We start from the raw sequence: 16,231 nt of genomic DNA on the forward strand, positions 1-16,231 counted from the left end.
ATATTTGTTTGATTGTATTATTGATTGGGAGATGTCCTCATTTGAGATCAGATATTGTCAATAATAACCAAAGAAAATTATCTTGTTCTTCAGTTACAGATATGTTGATGGACAAGCATATTTTTCTTTGTGAGTGTTCTTTTCTGAAATGTATTAAATAGAGAAATATTTTAATTTGTCTAATCCTTTTTATGAAATAATTCTTTGCCCCAAATAATATCTATAACAAAATTTCTTATAGTTCCATATTTTAAGTGCTTTCACAGACTTTACATAGTGTAAAGGGAAACTATTTTTTCCACACAGAAGAGTGGAAAGAGAAATCAGTAACGTAGACCACATTGTATCAGGAAGAGATTCACATTTATATCACTTTATCCTATTTTTTGCTGATATAATTAAGTTATATTCTGTTTGTAGTTAAAATTATGTGTTGAACAGATGGTGACAATTCTATTTAAAATAATGTTTTTTAAAAAGTTGCCAGGGCTTTTTTTCCCCTTTTTGAACCTCGGCTTCAGTGTTTTATAAGTAGCCAGTATAGTAGATGCTCCTATATACTATAATTATCTCCTCTGGCACGTTGTTAGTCCCCTGTTCACACTTTAACTGTGATACAGGAGTTCTGATGATATCTTTCGTGTCTATGCACCAACTGCTGAAGATTGAGATAATCTATGGTTTAAATGATAAAGATTTAAAATCATGATTATAATTTATTGTGAATAACTTTTATATATTTGCCTTGTAAATATTAACAACATTTTAATTATGTAAACTGTATAAAGCATAATAATATGTCAATGGGAAATAAATATATATATATATAGGTTTTTTTGTTGAGGAAGATTAGCCCTGAGCTAACATCTGCTGCCAATCCTCCTCTTTTTGCTGAGGAAGACTAGCCCTGAGCTAATATCCGTGCCCATCTTTCTCTACTTTATATGTGGGACGCCTGCCACAGCATGGCTTGCCAAGTGGTGCCATGTCCACACCCGGGATCCAAACCGGCGAACCCCAGGCCACCAAAGCAGAATGTGCAAACTTAACCGCTGCACCACCAAGCTGGCCCCGGAAATAGATATATTTAACATACTTGCACTTAACATTTACTATTAAGAACATTTTCATATTTGAATCAAAATAAAGATTAATGTGTCTGCTGGCTGTGAAAGTAAGTATACGTAGCAGTGTATGCATGGATCCATGTGTACGTAGCAGTGTTCGAAATGCTTTTGTGAGTTACCTTCATCACAGGTTATAGGGATCTCATAAAACTTTGCTGATCCCTTTTTGAGAGGTGCAAAAAACTAATTAAATCTCTTAAGTGCTCTATGGACCTGTCACTGGTACTGTGACTAGTGTCCAGATATCAGTAAATGTTAATATTTGCCTTAATAAAATATCTACCTTGTGAAAGATTCTTGGAGATAAAGTAAATTTGTCATATGGTATGAAATAGATCATGGATAGGAGTAAAAGGAATTATTTTCCAACTCCAACAGTAGAAGGAAATATTTCCTTATTGAAGAAATAGGAAACAAGTTTTACTTGTGTTTTATCGGTGTTTATATATGTTACAATTACATAACTTCTGTGAATATTGTAGAATATTGCTTTTTACTCTGACAATTCAAAGCCTTGCCTCTTTCAATTTATGTCTTTCCCAATTTAGTTCATATTTTAAGTTCTCCAGAATGGAAATATCATTTCACTTCAATTGAGATCTTTAAATCAAGGTGAATGCCGTTAAGCAAGCTTTCTTATTGAAGTAGGTGTAATCCAATAGGGAAGATTTGTTTAACAGTTTAGACGTCCTTTTAACTTATAAGGAAGTCTTAATTTACTGGCAATGTACTTTTGTTTTAAAGCATAGTATAAGTGTGAGCCTTAGATTTTTTAAAATCAAATTTGTTAGATAACTTGAAGGCAAGAGAGTCATTAAATTGTCCTTGGTTGGTAGTTCTAATTGAAAATATTTCATGTAAATATCTTGCCCTGTGAGGATAGAATTAGCCTTGAATTTTTGTTGATTTCAAAGCACAGTATGGGTTTGACAAACTTTACATACCGCTTATTCTGTTTTATGCTTTTCAGTTTCCAAACCTCTTTGCAATGGTTTCCTCCTAGGAAGCATATTTGGTTCTTGTCGTGACAGATCTTTTTTCCTACTTGCTTTTTTTTTTAATCAGCATGAAAATGAACGTGCATAATACATTTAAAAAATCTTTACAGATTTATTATTAAATATTTTTGTTTGTATTATTTGGAGCTTAATATGTATTTCCAGGATCTTTTATTTATTATTTGAAATGAAGTATATTAAGTAGAAATCAGTTTCTTAACCCTGTGACTTTGTATTTCATTTTGAAAATGTTGATGTATTGAGGTGTATAATCGAATACCCTAGAAACAAAATGGAGATTTGAGGATGATGAATTGATAACTAGGTATTTTTGTAGTGAGATTTTAAGATCAGTCACTGTTGTCCTTATAAAAGTCTAATACAGTCACTCAGCTGTTAAAAACCTAATCCTCTATTTAAAAAAATATACAAAAACAAATTGTCTATCTTTCTGCCTGATCTCTTCTCAAGTACTAACACAATGGAAACAGTGGGTGATCTGTCAATGTGTTTGGTTTGTCAATGATGGTTTCGTATAAATATTGGGAGGGTAAGAAATAAAATTCACACAGTAAAATATGATTTCATCTGCCTTTTCTCTGCAGCTCCATGGCTCATGCTGCGGTGTGAAATTCTCATTTTACACACTTTGCAGGCGGAGCACATGAATTATGCATTGAGCAAGAAAAATCTCCTGCCTCCAGTCCTATATGCATTTACCCAGGTTCTGTCTCTATTACCAAGATGAATTGCAAATGGAGAAATGTTTGATGGAATAGCTCTCTTAACTTCTTTGTTTAGAATTCAGATTTTTATTTTTATAGTAGATCTTTTAAGTATGAAAATGTTTTGAACTTACTATGGATTTTTTAAAATGAAAAATGAAATATAATATAAGAGAAGAATGCCAAAGACATCATGAAGCTTTTTATAGCCTTGATTTGGAATGCAAGGCTTTTTCAATTTGGTAGAAATGACCATTATCTATTGCTAATGTTGTATTTCAGTCACTGGTTATTTGCTGTTTTCAGAAAGTCAATGAAATTCTGGTTTTTTGAGAGCCTTTTTCTTTCTGTTTTAGGCTTCTAATAACAGATTATGCCAATTTCACATGCAGCTCTGTCCTGTGTTGTATGTGACCTGATGTGTATTTAATACACATTGTTACACACTCTCAGCTGTGAAGTAGACAGTAAGGTATAGACTTGCCTCCAGCTTTGACTCTATCTTGATTTGATAGGTGTCTGATTTTTCAGGCGGGGAGGTTGCACTTCCGTAAAGACAGTCATGCGCCCTTGTAGCTTAGAGGAAGCTACGCCCGTTGTGCCCAGCATGGCATTTTGATAAGTCACATGGTGATAAGCTCTTTTTGTTACTTGTTCTTTCTTCACAGGAATGATATTCTAGTTGACATGGCATTTTCATTCTGAATCTATTTTTGTTACTTGCAACTTTTACATTTCAGCTTCAAAACTAACATTTCTTCTATTTTTTCCCAGTCCTAGAAATTGTGATTCATTTGAGGGGAGAGAGGAGAGAAGAGCTGACATTGTTTGTTTTGTTTTTAAATAACAGATGAAAATTAAAACCCTTCTAGATGATTTGGAGTTGTTAGTGGCAGGAGTAATTATTTTGAGAAAGAAAATCAGTGTTGATGTTTTTAGTTAGCATTTTAATGTGTGTTATTGTATGGTCCTTGAAATAATATTTCTGAGTGTTGGCATAAGGGAAAAAACAAGCAGAACTTAAAATCATTTTTAAAAATTTACCTAACATATAAGTTAATGCTTTGCTCTTGCTCATGTATGTGCACTGCTGTAAGAGCGCTAACCTGGCATGAGCTGTAAATGATGGGAAGGTACCTGTGGCTTTAGTGATGCCTTTCCGTGGTCAGATGACTCCTTCAAAGATGTTTGTAATAGTTCACATTAATAATGAGCTATAAATTCCTTTGGTAGATGGTAAGTTATCTGAAGGCAGGGACGATGTCTCTTTTGCTGTATTACTTCCATTGCTTGGCACAGAGTCTGATACGTTTTAAATTATATACATGTCGGGGGCGAGCCCGGTGGTGCAGCGGTTAAGTGCGCACATTCCACTTTGGCAGCCCGGGGTTTGCCGGTTCGGATCCCGGGTGTGGACATGGCACCGCTTGGCAAGCCATGCTGTGGTAGGCATCCCACATATAAAGTAGAGGAAGATGGGCACGGATGTTAGCCCAGGACCAGTCTTCCTCAGCAAAAAGAGGAGGATTGGTGGCAGATGTTAGCTCAGGGCTAATCTTCCTCAAAAAAAAAAATTAAATAAATAAGTAAATAAATTATATACATGTATCTTGAATGAACAAATGATTGAATAAACGAACAAAAACATTTTAGCAAAAACTTAAATTTTGACTTTTAATTTGGGCAGATTTAATATAAAGTATAGATTATAAAGACAAGTAACTTGACCCAAATACATCCATTTAACACCTTAATCTTTGTCATTCTTTAATTCTTTGTAATGTTACTGCTGCATTTATCTTTTTTTTTTTTTAAGATTATGCATCTTTTCTGAATCTAACCAAACTATGAACACCTCAGGCTTAGAGACACTGTTTTCTAGTCCATCGTTACCCGTGTTTCAAAAATATCGTAGACTGAATAAGCGAATCTGAGGTGGAGGAAGCCCTAGTTATATGTAGATATATTTGAAATACTTATTCTCCCCAAAGGAAAACAGGAAAGAAAGTAAATGAATTCCTTTCAACCCTAAAGAAGAAGAGCCTGAAAGTGTCCTTTGTAGATTTTAATGAATGCCTTTGGCAACGGAAGTCTGATGCAGCCCAGTGTTGTAAGACGAAGTACCCAGTACAGTGCCTGTCACAAATGACCTTTTGGAAAGGCTAGTCTGCACAGCCTGGCAAAGCTTTGGAGCTGAGCATGTATTTGTGCATTTCTTTTTCTTAAACATGTTTAAAATTATTTTCAAGAATGCTTGTAAACTTTCTGCCAAAGAGTCATGTTACATTTTTATGTTAGCAAAAGTTGTCAGATTCTAAAATAATTATTTACCTTTAAATTTTCTTCTGAAGGGCCTTTATAATTTTTAAACACAAATATTTAAGAACAGCTAACAGTTTGCAAGGTGGAGAAGAAATGCTGGATGCTAATGGAAATAAAAATTTTGACTCAAAAAAAATTTTGTGTAACCCTACAGAAACTTAATTTGATTTTTTTTTTTCTTAGAAGACTAAGCGGAGGAGAAACTTTTAAAACATTAAGGACTACTTCATAGATTTTTTTAAATAGAACATGCAATAAATGAAGTATTTCTTATTTTATAGGAGAAAGAAAAAAAAGCAAAGCAAGATAGAAATCGTCTTGCTACGGATGCTTCCCTTCTAGATCTGGATGACTGTGAGTACTGGATGCAAGTGTTCTTGTTCCGTGTTTAGTAGGTTAGTTTTTATTTTTATAGTACTTTTCATTTATGCTTCAAAACATAGCGTCTATTATGAAAGATTTATAGACGAGTAAGGCAAGAAAATTTTAGAAGTCAGTTCTGTTGGCATCATTATCTTTCATCTGTTCAGTGTATCAGTTTTGTTTCACCTGAATAAATCTAATTGGTCAAACAAAAGTGCACCAATTTATTTTAAGAGCTTGCGTTACTAATTCATACTTGTTTCAGTAAAGAATCATCCATATCTCACAACTTGTACTTTGTTAAATGTTGGTTGTGGGGACTGAGACCTCTAACCTGAGAAGAGTGACTGGAGATACAGTGGACAGACCATCGTCCACCTGCCGCATTTTTGGTGGCAGCAGAAATGGGTACCAGGCTTTGGAGGCCAGTGTGGCTGTACCTATCAATATTTTAACTGCAAAAAATCCTTGTCCCAGCAACTCTACTTCTAAGAACTTGGAATCCTACAAATATACTTGCCCAAGTGTGCAGAGGTGTATATTCATCATCTCCCCTTAAATCCTCCCGCTCTGTGAGAGAGAGAGAGGAACTAACTTTGTTAGTAGGTGGGTTTTGCCCTAGAAGAAGAGTGGCAACAAGTGAGATTTCGTGAATATTAAACTGCTGTCATTGTTCAGTGTAATTTTTCCATGCTAGAGATGAGTGATATTTGTAGGTTGTCTCATTCTGTCGTAGAGCCGTTCTATTCCTCTTCCTTAGCTGGCCTATCTTCAGTAGTTGTGGCAAATTCTTAATATGCAGAAATTAAAATGTATAACAGAGAAATACTTAATATAGAGATAATATTAAAAATTAAGTTGAAGCCAAATTTGAATAATTTTTCACCTATTGGCAAAGATTTGAAAGTTTACATCATTTTTCAGCTATTGGCAAAAATTTTAAAGCAACATCCAGTATTGCTAAGGTTTGGAGAAACAGGTACCCTATGATAGGAATATAAATAGGTGTAGCTTTTTAGAGTCATTTTAGCAATATATGTCAAAACTTAAATTGCACATACCTTTTGACCTAGCAATTCTTTTCTAGGAATTTATCCTACAGATAAACTAGCAAAATGAGATCTAATTCCATCCTTGTTTGAGATAAGACTTTTTAATTTAATGGCTTAATTTTACAGTTGAGATCCCCATTCCTAGGTATCTAAGACCTTAGATGATCTGACTTCTGCGTACCTCTTATCTACTCTGCTCCTTTGCATTTCTGATATGGACCAGGCTCGTTCTTGCCAAGGGTCTTTGTTCTGATGTTCTCTTCTAAGAACACTTCTAAGAACACTACGAACGCTTCTTGCAGATCTTCTGATGGCAAGCTGCTGCTTATCATTCAAATCCCAGCTCAGAAGTCACCTTCACTTACACACCTGCACTAATGACTCTTGATTGTCTTCTTGTCATTTTTCACCATCTGAAATTATTTTAAATATGTTTATTATTTGTTTATTATCTGTCTCACCCAACAAAGATATTGAGTTCCATAAGAGAAGGATCCTTGTCTGTCTTGCTCACTGCTATTCTTAGTACATAGAAGTGCACCTGGTAGATAGTGGGCACCCAGTAAATATTTGTTGAATTAATAAGACAACGCATAGGCGTACAGTCATGCATCGCCCAGCAACAGGGATGTGTTCTGAGAAATGCATTGTTAGGTGATCTCTTCATTGTGCAAACATCACAGAGTGTATTGAAGGGGAACAAAATTTGCCACCCCAAAATGTGTCTCTTTAGCATGAGGATTATTTTAGGCTGATTATTTTTAAGAAACAAAAGACTCAGAAAGTTTCTCTTGTTGCCTCCGCCTTAACTGCCTAAAAGAATTCAGATAAAAAACCCTGTCTCAGGAAGTGAGCCATCACCTTAGCATCACGGGAACTAGGTGGTAGACAGGGAGGAACCGAGACGAGCCTGTTTGTGGGCTCTCGTCTGTGTTCTTCTGTTTCTGTGGCCAAACACTTGTTTTCCAAATGTTTGCTCCTTTTCACCTACCTATGAACTGCGTTCATTCCCTTTGAAGTCCCTGACTCTCCCTGCCCCCAACATCATCTTTTGTCTTTAGCTGAGGACAGTATTTAAGGTGAGGGCTTTGGCTCTTTTGATCAGCTTGGTTTTCCTGGGTTTCTCTTAAGTATACGTTACTAAACTTTTGTTTTTCTTCCGTTAATCTGCTTCATGTCAATTTAATTCTTAGAGCAGCCAGAAGAACCCAGAAGGGTAGAGGAAAATTTCTTCCTCCCCTACGGTACAGACACAAACCTAGATGGTATAACCTATTACACATCTAGGCTATGTGGTACTAGGCTCTACGGGACCCCCGTCATATATGCGGTCCCTTGTTGGCCGAAATGTCATGATGTGACACATGAGTGTGTATAGAAATTTCACTGTAGCCTTATTTATTATAGCAAAATCCTGAAAACAAACAAAATGTCTACCAATATAGTAATACAATTGTTGACAAAAAGGAAGCAAATCTTTGTGTGCTGATTATGTAAGTATGTATCCAAAATATTGTAAGTAAAAAAAAAAGTACATATAAAACACGATTCCACTTGTGTAAAAAAGGAGTAAAAGAGGAATTATATCCTGCACCAAACACAAACATGATTATACATCGTCTGTTTCTGGGAGGCTGCGGAAGAAACTGTTAACAGTGCCTGGCTCCAGCCCCTTTGGGATGTAGGACTAAACTAGTAACAGAGGAGAGGAAAAGACTTTTATTTTATATTTTATGTCTTTCTGTCACAATGAATATTTTACATGTATATGTAAATTTTACAATTAAGAATTTAAAAGGTTTAAAATTGTAAAAGAATAGCAATCAAGCACATTTAAAAAGAAATTGAGTAAATGTTATGAGGTACTGAAGTGCACTAATTATATTTTCTCCTTATATTTGACTCTGTATTTCCTGGCAGCTAAGGAAAAAAGAGAAACCTGTAAAATGTTTTAATTTTTATTGTTTGATTCTTTTTAAAAGCATGTTTTTACATGTAGAAACAAAAGTTTTCTTAAATATTAAGTTTTAAGAATTTAAATGGAGGATTTTTTTTTTAATTTTATGGGAAATTTCATCCCAATTTGCATTTATCTTAACTCAACATAGGATATATTTGTTTTAATATCCAAGAACTGTCTTTTAAAAAAGCTTTTATAGTCCTGCATTTGTCAGAAATAACGCTTGAAACTCTAAGTCTATTCGGCAGGTGTTTGTAGATTATCTGCTAAGTGCAAGGTACTGTGCTGGGTGCTAGAGCAGATAGAGCTAATTTAATCATTCTCTTCCAGAGACAAATCTAGTCTGGGACATAGACACCTGAACAAGTATTGTGTAAGACATCTAGTAATAAAGGTGTAAAGTATGGAGGAAAAATAAAGGGAAGGCAAAAACCAGTTAAGAAGCTGCAGAAACCTTTTGGAAGAAGTATGATCTGAGCTTAGAGATAAAGCAGGTGGAGTGTTATGGGAGAAAAGCATTGATGATAATGGTTTTTAAAATACTGACTTCATCATGTGCTGCTCATTAGCCTACAATGGTTCTCCCGTGTCCATGGCAAGCAGTTTGTTGATCAAAAACTAAAAAGTCACTCTCCAGTGGCTTGAGTTCTCAGCTGTGAGAGTTAGATTAATTTTGAAGGAAGACACATCCTTATGTTTTATCTAAGAGGCACATGGTAATCCACAGAGGTTATTGGTTCAGTACACGCTGCATACCAGGAAAACTGCATGCTGAATTTCTCTCTGTCTTCATTCAGAAAACATTTGTGGAACACTCACTATGATCTGAGTAATCTGCTACATGCTAGAGATCCTAAATGGATACAGCATTGTCCCTATCCAAGGAACTCTCAGTGTGGTGGAAGAAACATATAAATTGGCAATTAGATTGCCGCATTATAAATGAAATGAGAAAGAGATATGCACAGAGGCTGTTAGGTGTTGGGGTGCCTAATCCACCCAGCAGTGTCAGGCTGTCACGCCTGAGCTGAGGATGAGTGAGAATCAGCAAAGCAGTGGGAGGCAGGAGAAGAGAGTGAAGCAGTAAAGGCATGGAGGAGAAAACAGCTGCTACTACCCGGCATAGTCGTGGGCCCTCGCTAAGGAAGCAGTCCAGCTAGCGACACTGGCAGTCAGCCGGCTCTGCTACACAGTAGTCCTGTGAGTCTGTAAAAGTGATTTGGGTCGCCTAGTTGCGTCTGTTGAGGGGATGTTATCAGAAGCACAGTCACTAGTCCTGGTATGGCCTTTAATCAATTAAACGAGTTAATTTCTTTGGGTCTTATTTTATTCATTTGTAAAATGAGAAAAAAAATGTGTGAAAAGTTTCCGCAGTTCCCTTAGATTATGAAATTGTATGACCGTATTTCATGGGGTCAGGTGATAATAGTTAGAAAATATTTATGCTAAGGGGACCGGCCCCATGGCCGAGTGGTTAAGTTCGTGTGCTCCACCCTGGCGGCCCGGGGTTTCGCCAGTTCAGATCCTGGGCGCGGACATGGCACCGCTCTCCAGGCCATGCTGAGGAGGCGTCCCACATGCCACAACTAAAACGTACTGGGGAGCTTTGGGGAGAAAAAGCAGGGAAAAAAAAAGATTAGCAACAGATGTTAGCTCAGGTGCCAATCTTTAAAAAAAAGAAAAGAAAATATTTATGCTGGGATAATATATGGTCTAATAATAGACTAGGCTTAGAGTAGCAATATGCATTCTTTTTTCCGGACATATTTTATATTTCTGGAAATTAAAATGTCTTTTAGTATACCATATGATCTTAATAGGGTGATCATATGGGGCTGACACGATGGCTCAGCGGTTAAGTTCACACATTCCGCTTCAGCGGCCTGGGGTTCACTGGTTCGAATCCTCGGTGCGGACATGGCACTGCTTGGCAAGCCATGCTGTGGTAGGCGTCCCACATAGAAAGTAGAGGAAGATGGGCACTGATGTTAGCTCAGGGCCAGTCTTCCTCAGCAAAAAGAGGAGGATTGGCAGCAGTTAGCTCAGGGCCAATTTTCCTCAAAAACGAAAAAAAAAGGATGATCATAAAGCAGCATAATCATTGTTGTTCTCTTAGAGGAAATGTAAACCTATGTAATTACACTATTAGTACAACTAACTGTCCTTTTATCAGCCAGCAGTATTCATGCTTCAGATAAGCCTTATGAGCTGTGATATCATACCGTTGAATAAATTGTCGTGGAGGCAGTAGAGTGGAGTGGCCACGGGTACAGTGGAGGAGCTGGGCTGTCTCAGTCTGAATTCTAGTTCTGTTACTTACTAGCTGTGTTACCTTGAGCAAGTTACTTAATCTCTCTTTGCTTAGTTACTTTACCTATAAAACTGAGATAATAGTAATACTTTTTATGAATATTAAGAGGACTAAATGAATTGATCAACGCAGAAGCGCTTGAAACTGCTTGGCACGTGATGAGCGTTATGTAAAGGTGAGCTGTGCTGGAGAGGGTGATAATGCCGATGCAGCAGCAGTGCAGTGCATTGAACAAGTTTTAAATAACTTCCTATTAAACCATTATATATTAACAATTTTACAGCAAAATTTTGATCAGAAGAATAACTGTATAGTTATTTTATTAAATATACTTTAATAAGGAAAAAAGTGTTCTATACAAAGTTTTTAAAATAAAAAGAAGAAAATAAAGTGGATTTGAATCCAAATACCCTGGATTCACATTGTAACATATCAGTTCAGGTTCTTTTCATATGTAAATCTCCTCCCACAATTGGATCAAAATGAGGTCCTGTTTTATCCTTTGCTTCTTTCTCTTTTCGTCGTACACGTTCCTTTCCATGCCATTGCCATACATATTCTTTCACAACTTCAGTTTTAATGACTGCGTGTATCCTTTATATTGTTGTAATAAATTCCATTTAACAGGTTTACTGTTGCTGGAAATTTAACTTGTTTCCATTTTTTTGCTGTCATAATCAGTGAAGCACTACGCGTCATCATAAGTATATTATTACATTATCTCCATGACTGTTTCCTTAAGATAAATTTCCAGGAGTAGATTTTCCAGGACAAAGGCTTTGAAGAATTCCCTTGTCTAAAATTGCCTTCCGCAAAGCTTATACCAACTTACACAGGATTAGTATGAGACTGCTGGATTCTTTGTACCCTTGCTTATGCTGAATTTTGTATCTAAAAATTGTGTTTGCCAATTTGATAGGTGGGAATGGTATCTCATTTTAATTTGTGTGCCATCTTATTATTTTTTTTAAACTACGTAGAGTCATTTTGTTTCCTGCACGTTACTTAAATCCTTCAGCATAGTCAACTGGCCTCAGAATCCAATTTAGGGTAAACTTTCAGTGCTGGCTTTCATCTTGCCAGACCTGTAAACAGATGAGTAATCATTTCTGTAATAACAGAGCCTCTCTCTTCTGAAATGACATTAAAAGCCTGTCTTTGTCTTTTTAAGAGTCAGATTTGCCTGTGGTGTGAATTTTCCTCTCTTGTCTTTTGATGTCCTTTTCCTCTCTGTCTTTAGCCAAGCCATAGTTGAAATCAGAGGCTATTTCTTACTCAATTTTTATTCCTAATGTGGGTGTCTAATATTTTGGATGGGTGGATGGACAAACGAATGGACAAACATGGATTTAGAACCCACCAGAAAAGTTAGCTGTTGCATGGAAAGGCCACATATTTCGATGCAAGTTAAAAGGACCAGGTTCTAGTCCTACAGTGGTTCTGCCATTCACTTGTTTTATGACCTTGGCAGGCTTAATCTCCCCGTGCCTCAGTTGACAATGTTTTTAATACATTAAAACATTAATGTTTTAAAGATTAAAATTAAATAAAGATGCCCTTTCTGCCTTCTCACTGCCGTTATCTTACTTCAGCCCTTTTCACATCACGCCTGAACTATCGTAAATTCTTCCTCACTGCCCACCCCACTGCCCCTTCTTCAGGCTGTTCCGTATACTCCGATCTGCTCAGTCATCCTGCAGTACCATATATCATCTCATTGCTTTTTTGGGTAGATTTTTAACAGTTCCCTTTGATGTATAGGATTAATCCAACCCCCTCAGCTTTCCAGTGTCCCACCTCTTGGCCTTTCTTTACATTTTCTCATCCAGTCATTAACCAGCTGCTTGTTCCTTCCCTCCTAGGCAGATCCTCCCCGTACTTAAAACCTGGCTTCATTCCCTCCTATTCACGAAGGCTTCTCTTGCTCAGGGATTAGGTACCACAATACCTAACAGCATTCTGTGTCTGTATCCCCACTGATCGTTTTTTTCCAACTCCCTATGGCACTTGGTACAGTGTTTTTTGACATAGGTCTGGGGAAGCCTGAGGGTTGAAGCAGTGCTCAGGCACACTGAAGGGGGCTCCATCCCTCCTCCGCCCGTCTCCACTCTGCTTCTTCTGTTGGATCTGTTGAGATTTTATTTAAGATTTCCTTTGAAACTTTTCTTCTTTTGGCACTATCATTTGTGGACTGTATTTTTGCTTTTTTCCTCTTCAAGCGTGTGTATCTTTTGTTTTCAGTTAGGTTGTAAGTTACTTGAAGACAGGGACCTTATCTTGAACTTCTTTGTCTCTCCCTTGCTCTCTTGTTCAAGAAATATTTATTGCTAACTTTATGAATTAATATTTGTTCTGCCTAATTTATGGGATGTTGTAAGACTAAAATGAGAAAAAGATGCTTTGAAAAGTGATGTCAAATTGAGTAAATGTGACTACCTTTATAGTGCTATTTTGGAATGAGAATTTGTTGGAAGCTAAAACTTTTTCCACGTTTTAATTTATCTCATTCAACAAACAGCTGAGCAATTACTAAGCCCTAAAAATTCATACATTAAAGTCCACTCACACAGACTAGTAGAAATAAAAACATGTAAAGACACGAGTTTTGTGTTGTGAGCGAAGTGCCCTTACAGAAGCATGTGCAAGTGTGTCTGGAGCAAAGGGGGCGCGTCGAAACTGGGTGTAGGTGAGTCAGGGTGTGCTTTCCCTGTAAGTGGCATCGTAATGGAGAGCAAGGCAGAGAAGTCTGTCTAGGCAAAGGGAATAGAACATAAAAGACTCAAAGATAGGAAACAAGATCTTGGGAACTATTATTTAGTAGAGCTGGAACATAGGAGTGGCTGATGAAATTGAAGATAAGCTAGACCTGTGCTGCCCAATATGGTGGCACTGGCCACACATAGCTACTTAAGTTTACGTTAGTTAAAATTAAAAATGCCGTTCTTTAGTCATATGAGCCATATTTCAAGAGCACAGTAGGTGTGGGTACTAGTGGCCACCATGTTGGAGAGCACAGCTATAGAACATTTCCATCATCACACAAAGTTCTGTTGGGCAACGCTGAGCTACGTCATGGAGGACCTTGCACACTTAATTAAAGAGTTGGGCTCTTCTTGTAGGCAGTTGTGAGCCTTTAAAGAGTCTTAAGCAGGATAGTGACATCAGATTTGCATTTTTAAAAGAAGTTGTCACATTTTCAGGTGTCTGATCTCAAGTATATAGGAGTTTTAGAATCAGTTAAACATTTCTGTCTAGCACATAGTTTTTGCTGACAGAGTATAATTAAAAGGGAAGTAGGCAGCTTGGGACCCTGTAATTAGTGCAGTGGAGAATCAGATAGAGAAAGGATCTAAACACCCTTGTAAGTCTTCCGGCTCAACTGGAAAACTCTCTTGAAAGCCATTGTTATTCTTCATATTAGTCTGAAAAACCTGTCCCTTTAGCTTTTTGTTTTTGTGAAGTTACCGGTTGATGAATGTTTGTGATAATGTTATGTGATAAAAATTTTCAAAAACTATTACTCAAGACATTTATATCCTTATTTTGTTATAGGATTTGGCATTATGTTTTGAAAGCTAAGACTAATAACTGCCAAGACTTGATAATAACCTGACTAAATCAAGATGTTAAATAGAATTGTCATAGATTTATTAATCAAAGTAATTTAATTAGATTTACTAACAAAATAAAAATGTTGCTTTTCATAATATAAATTAAATTTCATGCATATTTGCTAATTTGGGCCCTTTCTTACAGTTAACCCAGTATCCACTCCAGTTGCACTTCCCACACCAGCTCTTTCTCCAAGCTTGATAGCTGATCTTGAAGGTTTAAACTTGTCAACTTCTTCATCAGTCATCAGTGTAAGTAATTTTCAAAATATATTAGCTCAGTTTTCAAATGATGCCATTGCATCTTTTTTATTAAAATGCAAATAATTGAAGGTTTTTTTTTTTTCCTTTTTCTCCCAAAGCCCCTCCGTACATAGTTGTGTATCTTTTTAGTTGTGGGTCCCTCTAATTGTGGCATATGGGATGCCGCCTCAGCATAGCCTGATGAGTGGTGGCATGTCCACACCCAGGATTCAAACTGGCAAAACCCTGAGCTGCCAAAGCGGAGCGTGCAAACTTAACCACTCAGCCACAGTCCGGCCGTGAAGAAGATTCTTAGTGTTGCACAGTTTCTCCTCTAACAAGTCCAATTCAGATCTGACCTTTTAATTTTGTAAATATTTTTTTCATTTGCTCCACCCAAACGATTATCCTCTCAATTTACTTCTGCATGTTTCCTCTCAATTTACTTCTGCATGTTAGCCACATTTAATTATCATGTGTACATTTTTGTCTGGTACTGTTGTATGTCTCCAACATATAACATAAATTCTACCATAAAGAATTGTTGTCTACATTAACGGACTTTCATTGTCATAATCCTTCTATTCCTACCACGTGGTTCATTTACCATAGGCTACTAAAAAGACCTGTTTTCATTTAAAAACTCAGGATTGTTTTTCTCTTTGCATTATCTTCATACATTTATTTATATGCCTTGGTGTCTCTAAGAAAATTCTTTAATGTTATTTATAGGGTGTGACTGAAGTGAGGCAAGAGGCTTGCGTATCTAAAAACAGTGCCAAACCATCAGCCTGTCATAGTAGCTGAAGCTGCAATAATTTTTTCAGTGTTAGCACGTTGGATCCACTAACCTTTCACTCTAAATCAAGCATGCTGCCTAGGATGTATAATTTCTTGATATGCTTGACCTCCTGTTAATTTGTTGTCAGAAATCTGACAAACTAAGAGGCAGAACAGCAAGTTCTGATGGGAGCACAGGTAGCTTGAATGGATCTGGCGTAACAACGCTTCCCAGGGCTGGCTGGGCACTTCAGGGTACAGAATTGGTGATCTGAGCTGCCGGGGAACGTAGAGCTGCTTCTGCCCGAAGTGGGAAAGTGGAGGACCTAATTCCTGTAGATTGTTACAAAAAATTCCCCCTTCAAAGCACATGTGCTATCAGGGCCATGCAGTGAAATACTCACAAGAGCTCTCTGCGTTTCTGTTCAGCTTTGGTCAGCTCACTTAGAAAGTGTAGGTGAAAATTGTTAAGCTTATAATGTTTTTTTAAGCTGTAGAATATGTTTCTCTCTTAACTACTCAGAAATGAGTAAGAACTGTATTTGAGATTTTAGTCTGTCCTTCTTGTTGCTAAAAGGGGAAAAGATGTATTGAGAGAGATGAGGGAAAGCCCTGAAAACAAGCAGTTAAGTCTTTCATTTATTTAAGTAATAAATATTTATTGGGCATTTGTGGTAGGCTGTAAAGAGAAAGTGGTAATCAAAAAATCTATAGTGAAGCAGTTAGTCTTTGAGGGGAA

At 36.8% G+C, this 16,231-nt stretch overlaps 1 protein-coding gene across 9 annotated transcripts in view; it reads left to right on the forward strand.

Moving 5' to 3' along the window:
- The window catches only part of AP3B1 (adaptor related protein complex 3 subunit beta 1), a 227,528-nt gene that overhangs the window by 149,138 nt on the left and 62,159 nt on the right, over positions 1 to 16,231 (forward strand). For 5 of the 9 annotated variants that reach the window (XM_008516552.2, XM_070571570.1, XM_070571569.1 and 2 more), the window contains exons 21-22: positions 5,454 to 5,526; positions 14,615 to 14,721. In XM_008516552.2, the coding sequence (XP_008514774.1) occupies positions 5,454 to 5,526; positions 14,615 to 14,721 (180 nt within the window). Of the gene's footprint in view, positions 1 to 5,453; positions 5,527 to 14,614; positions 14,722 to 14,831; positions 15,270 to 16,231 lie in introns of those variants that run through there. The other 4 variants (XR_011525709.1, XR_011525711.1, XR_011525710.1 and 1 more) reach the window with 2 other exon arrangements.

Source organism: Equus przewalskii, chromosome 13, assembly GCF_037783145.1.
Source record: "Equus przewalskii isolate Varuska chromosome 13, EquPr2, whole genome shotgun sequence".
In the NCBI taxonomy this organism is placed as follows: domain Eukaryota; kingdom Metazoa; phylum Chordata; class Mammalia; order Perissodactyla; family Equidae; genus Equus; species Equus przewalskii.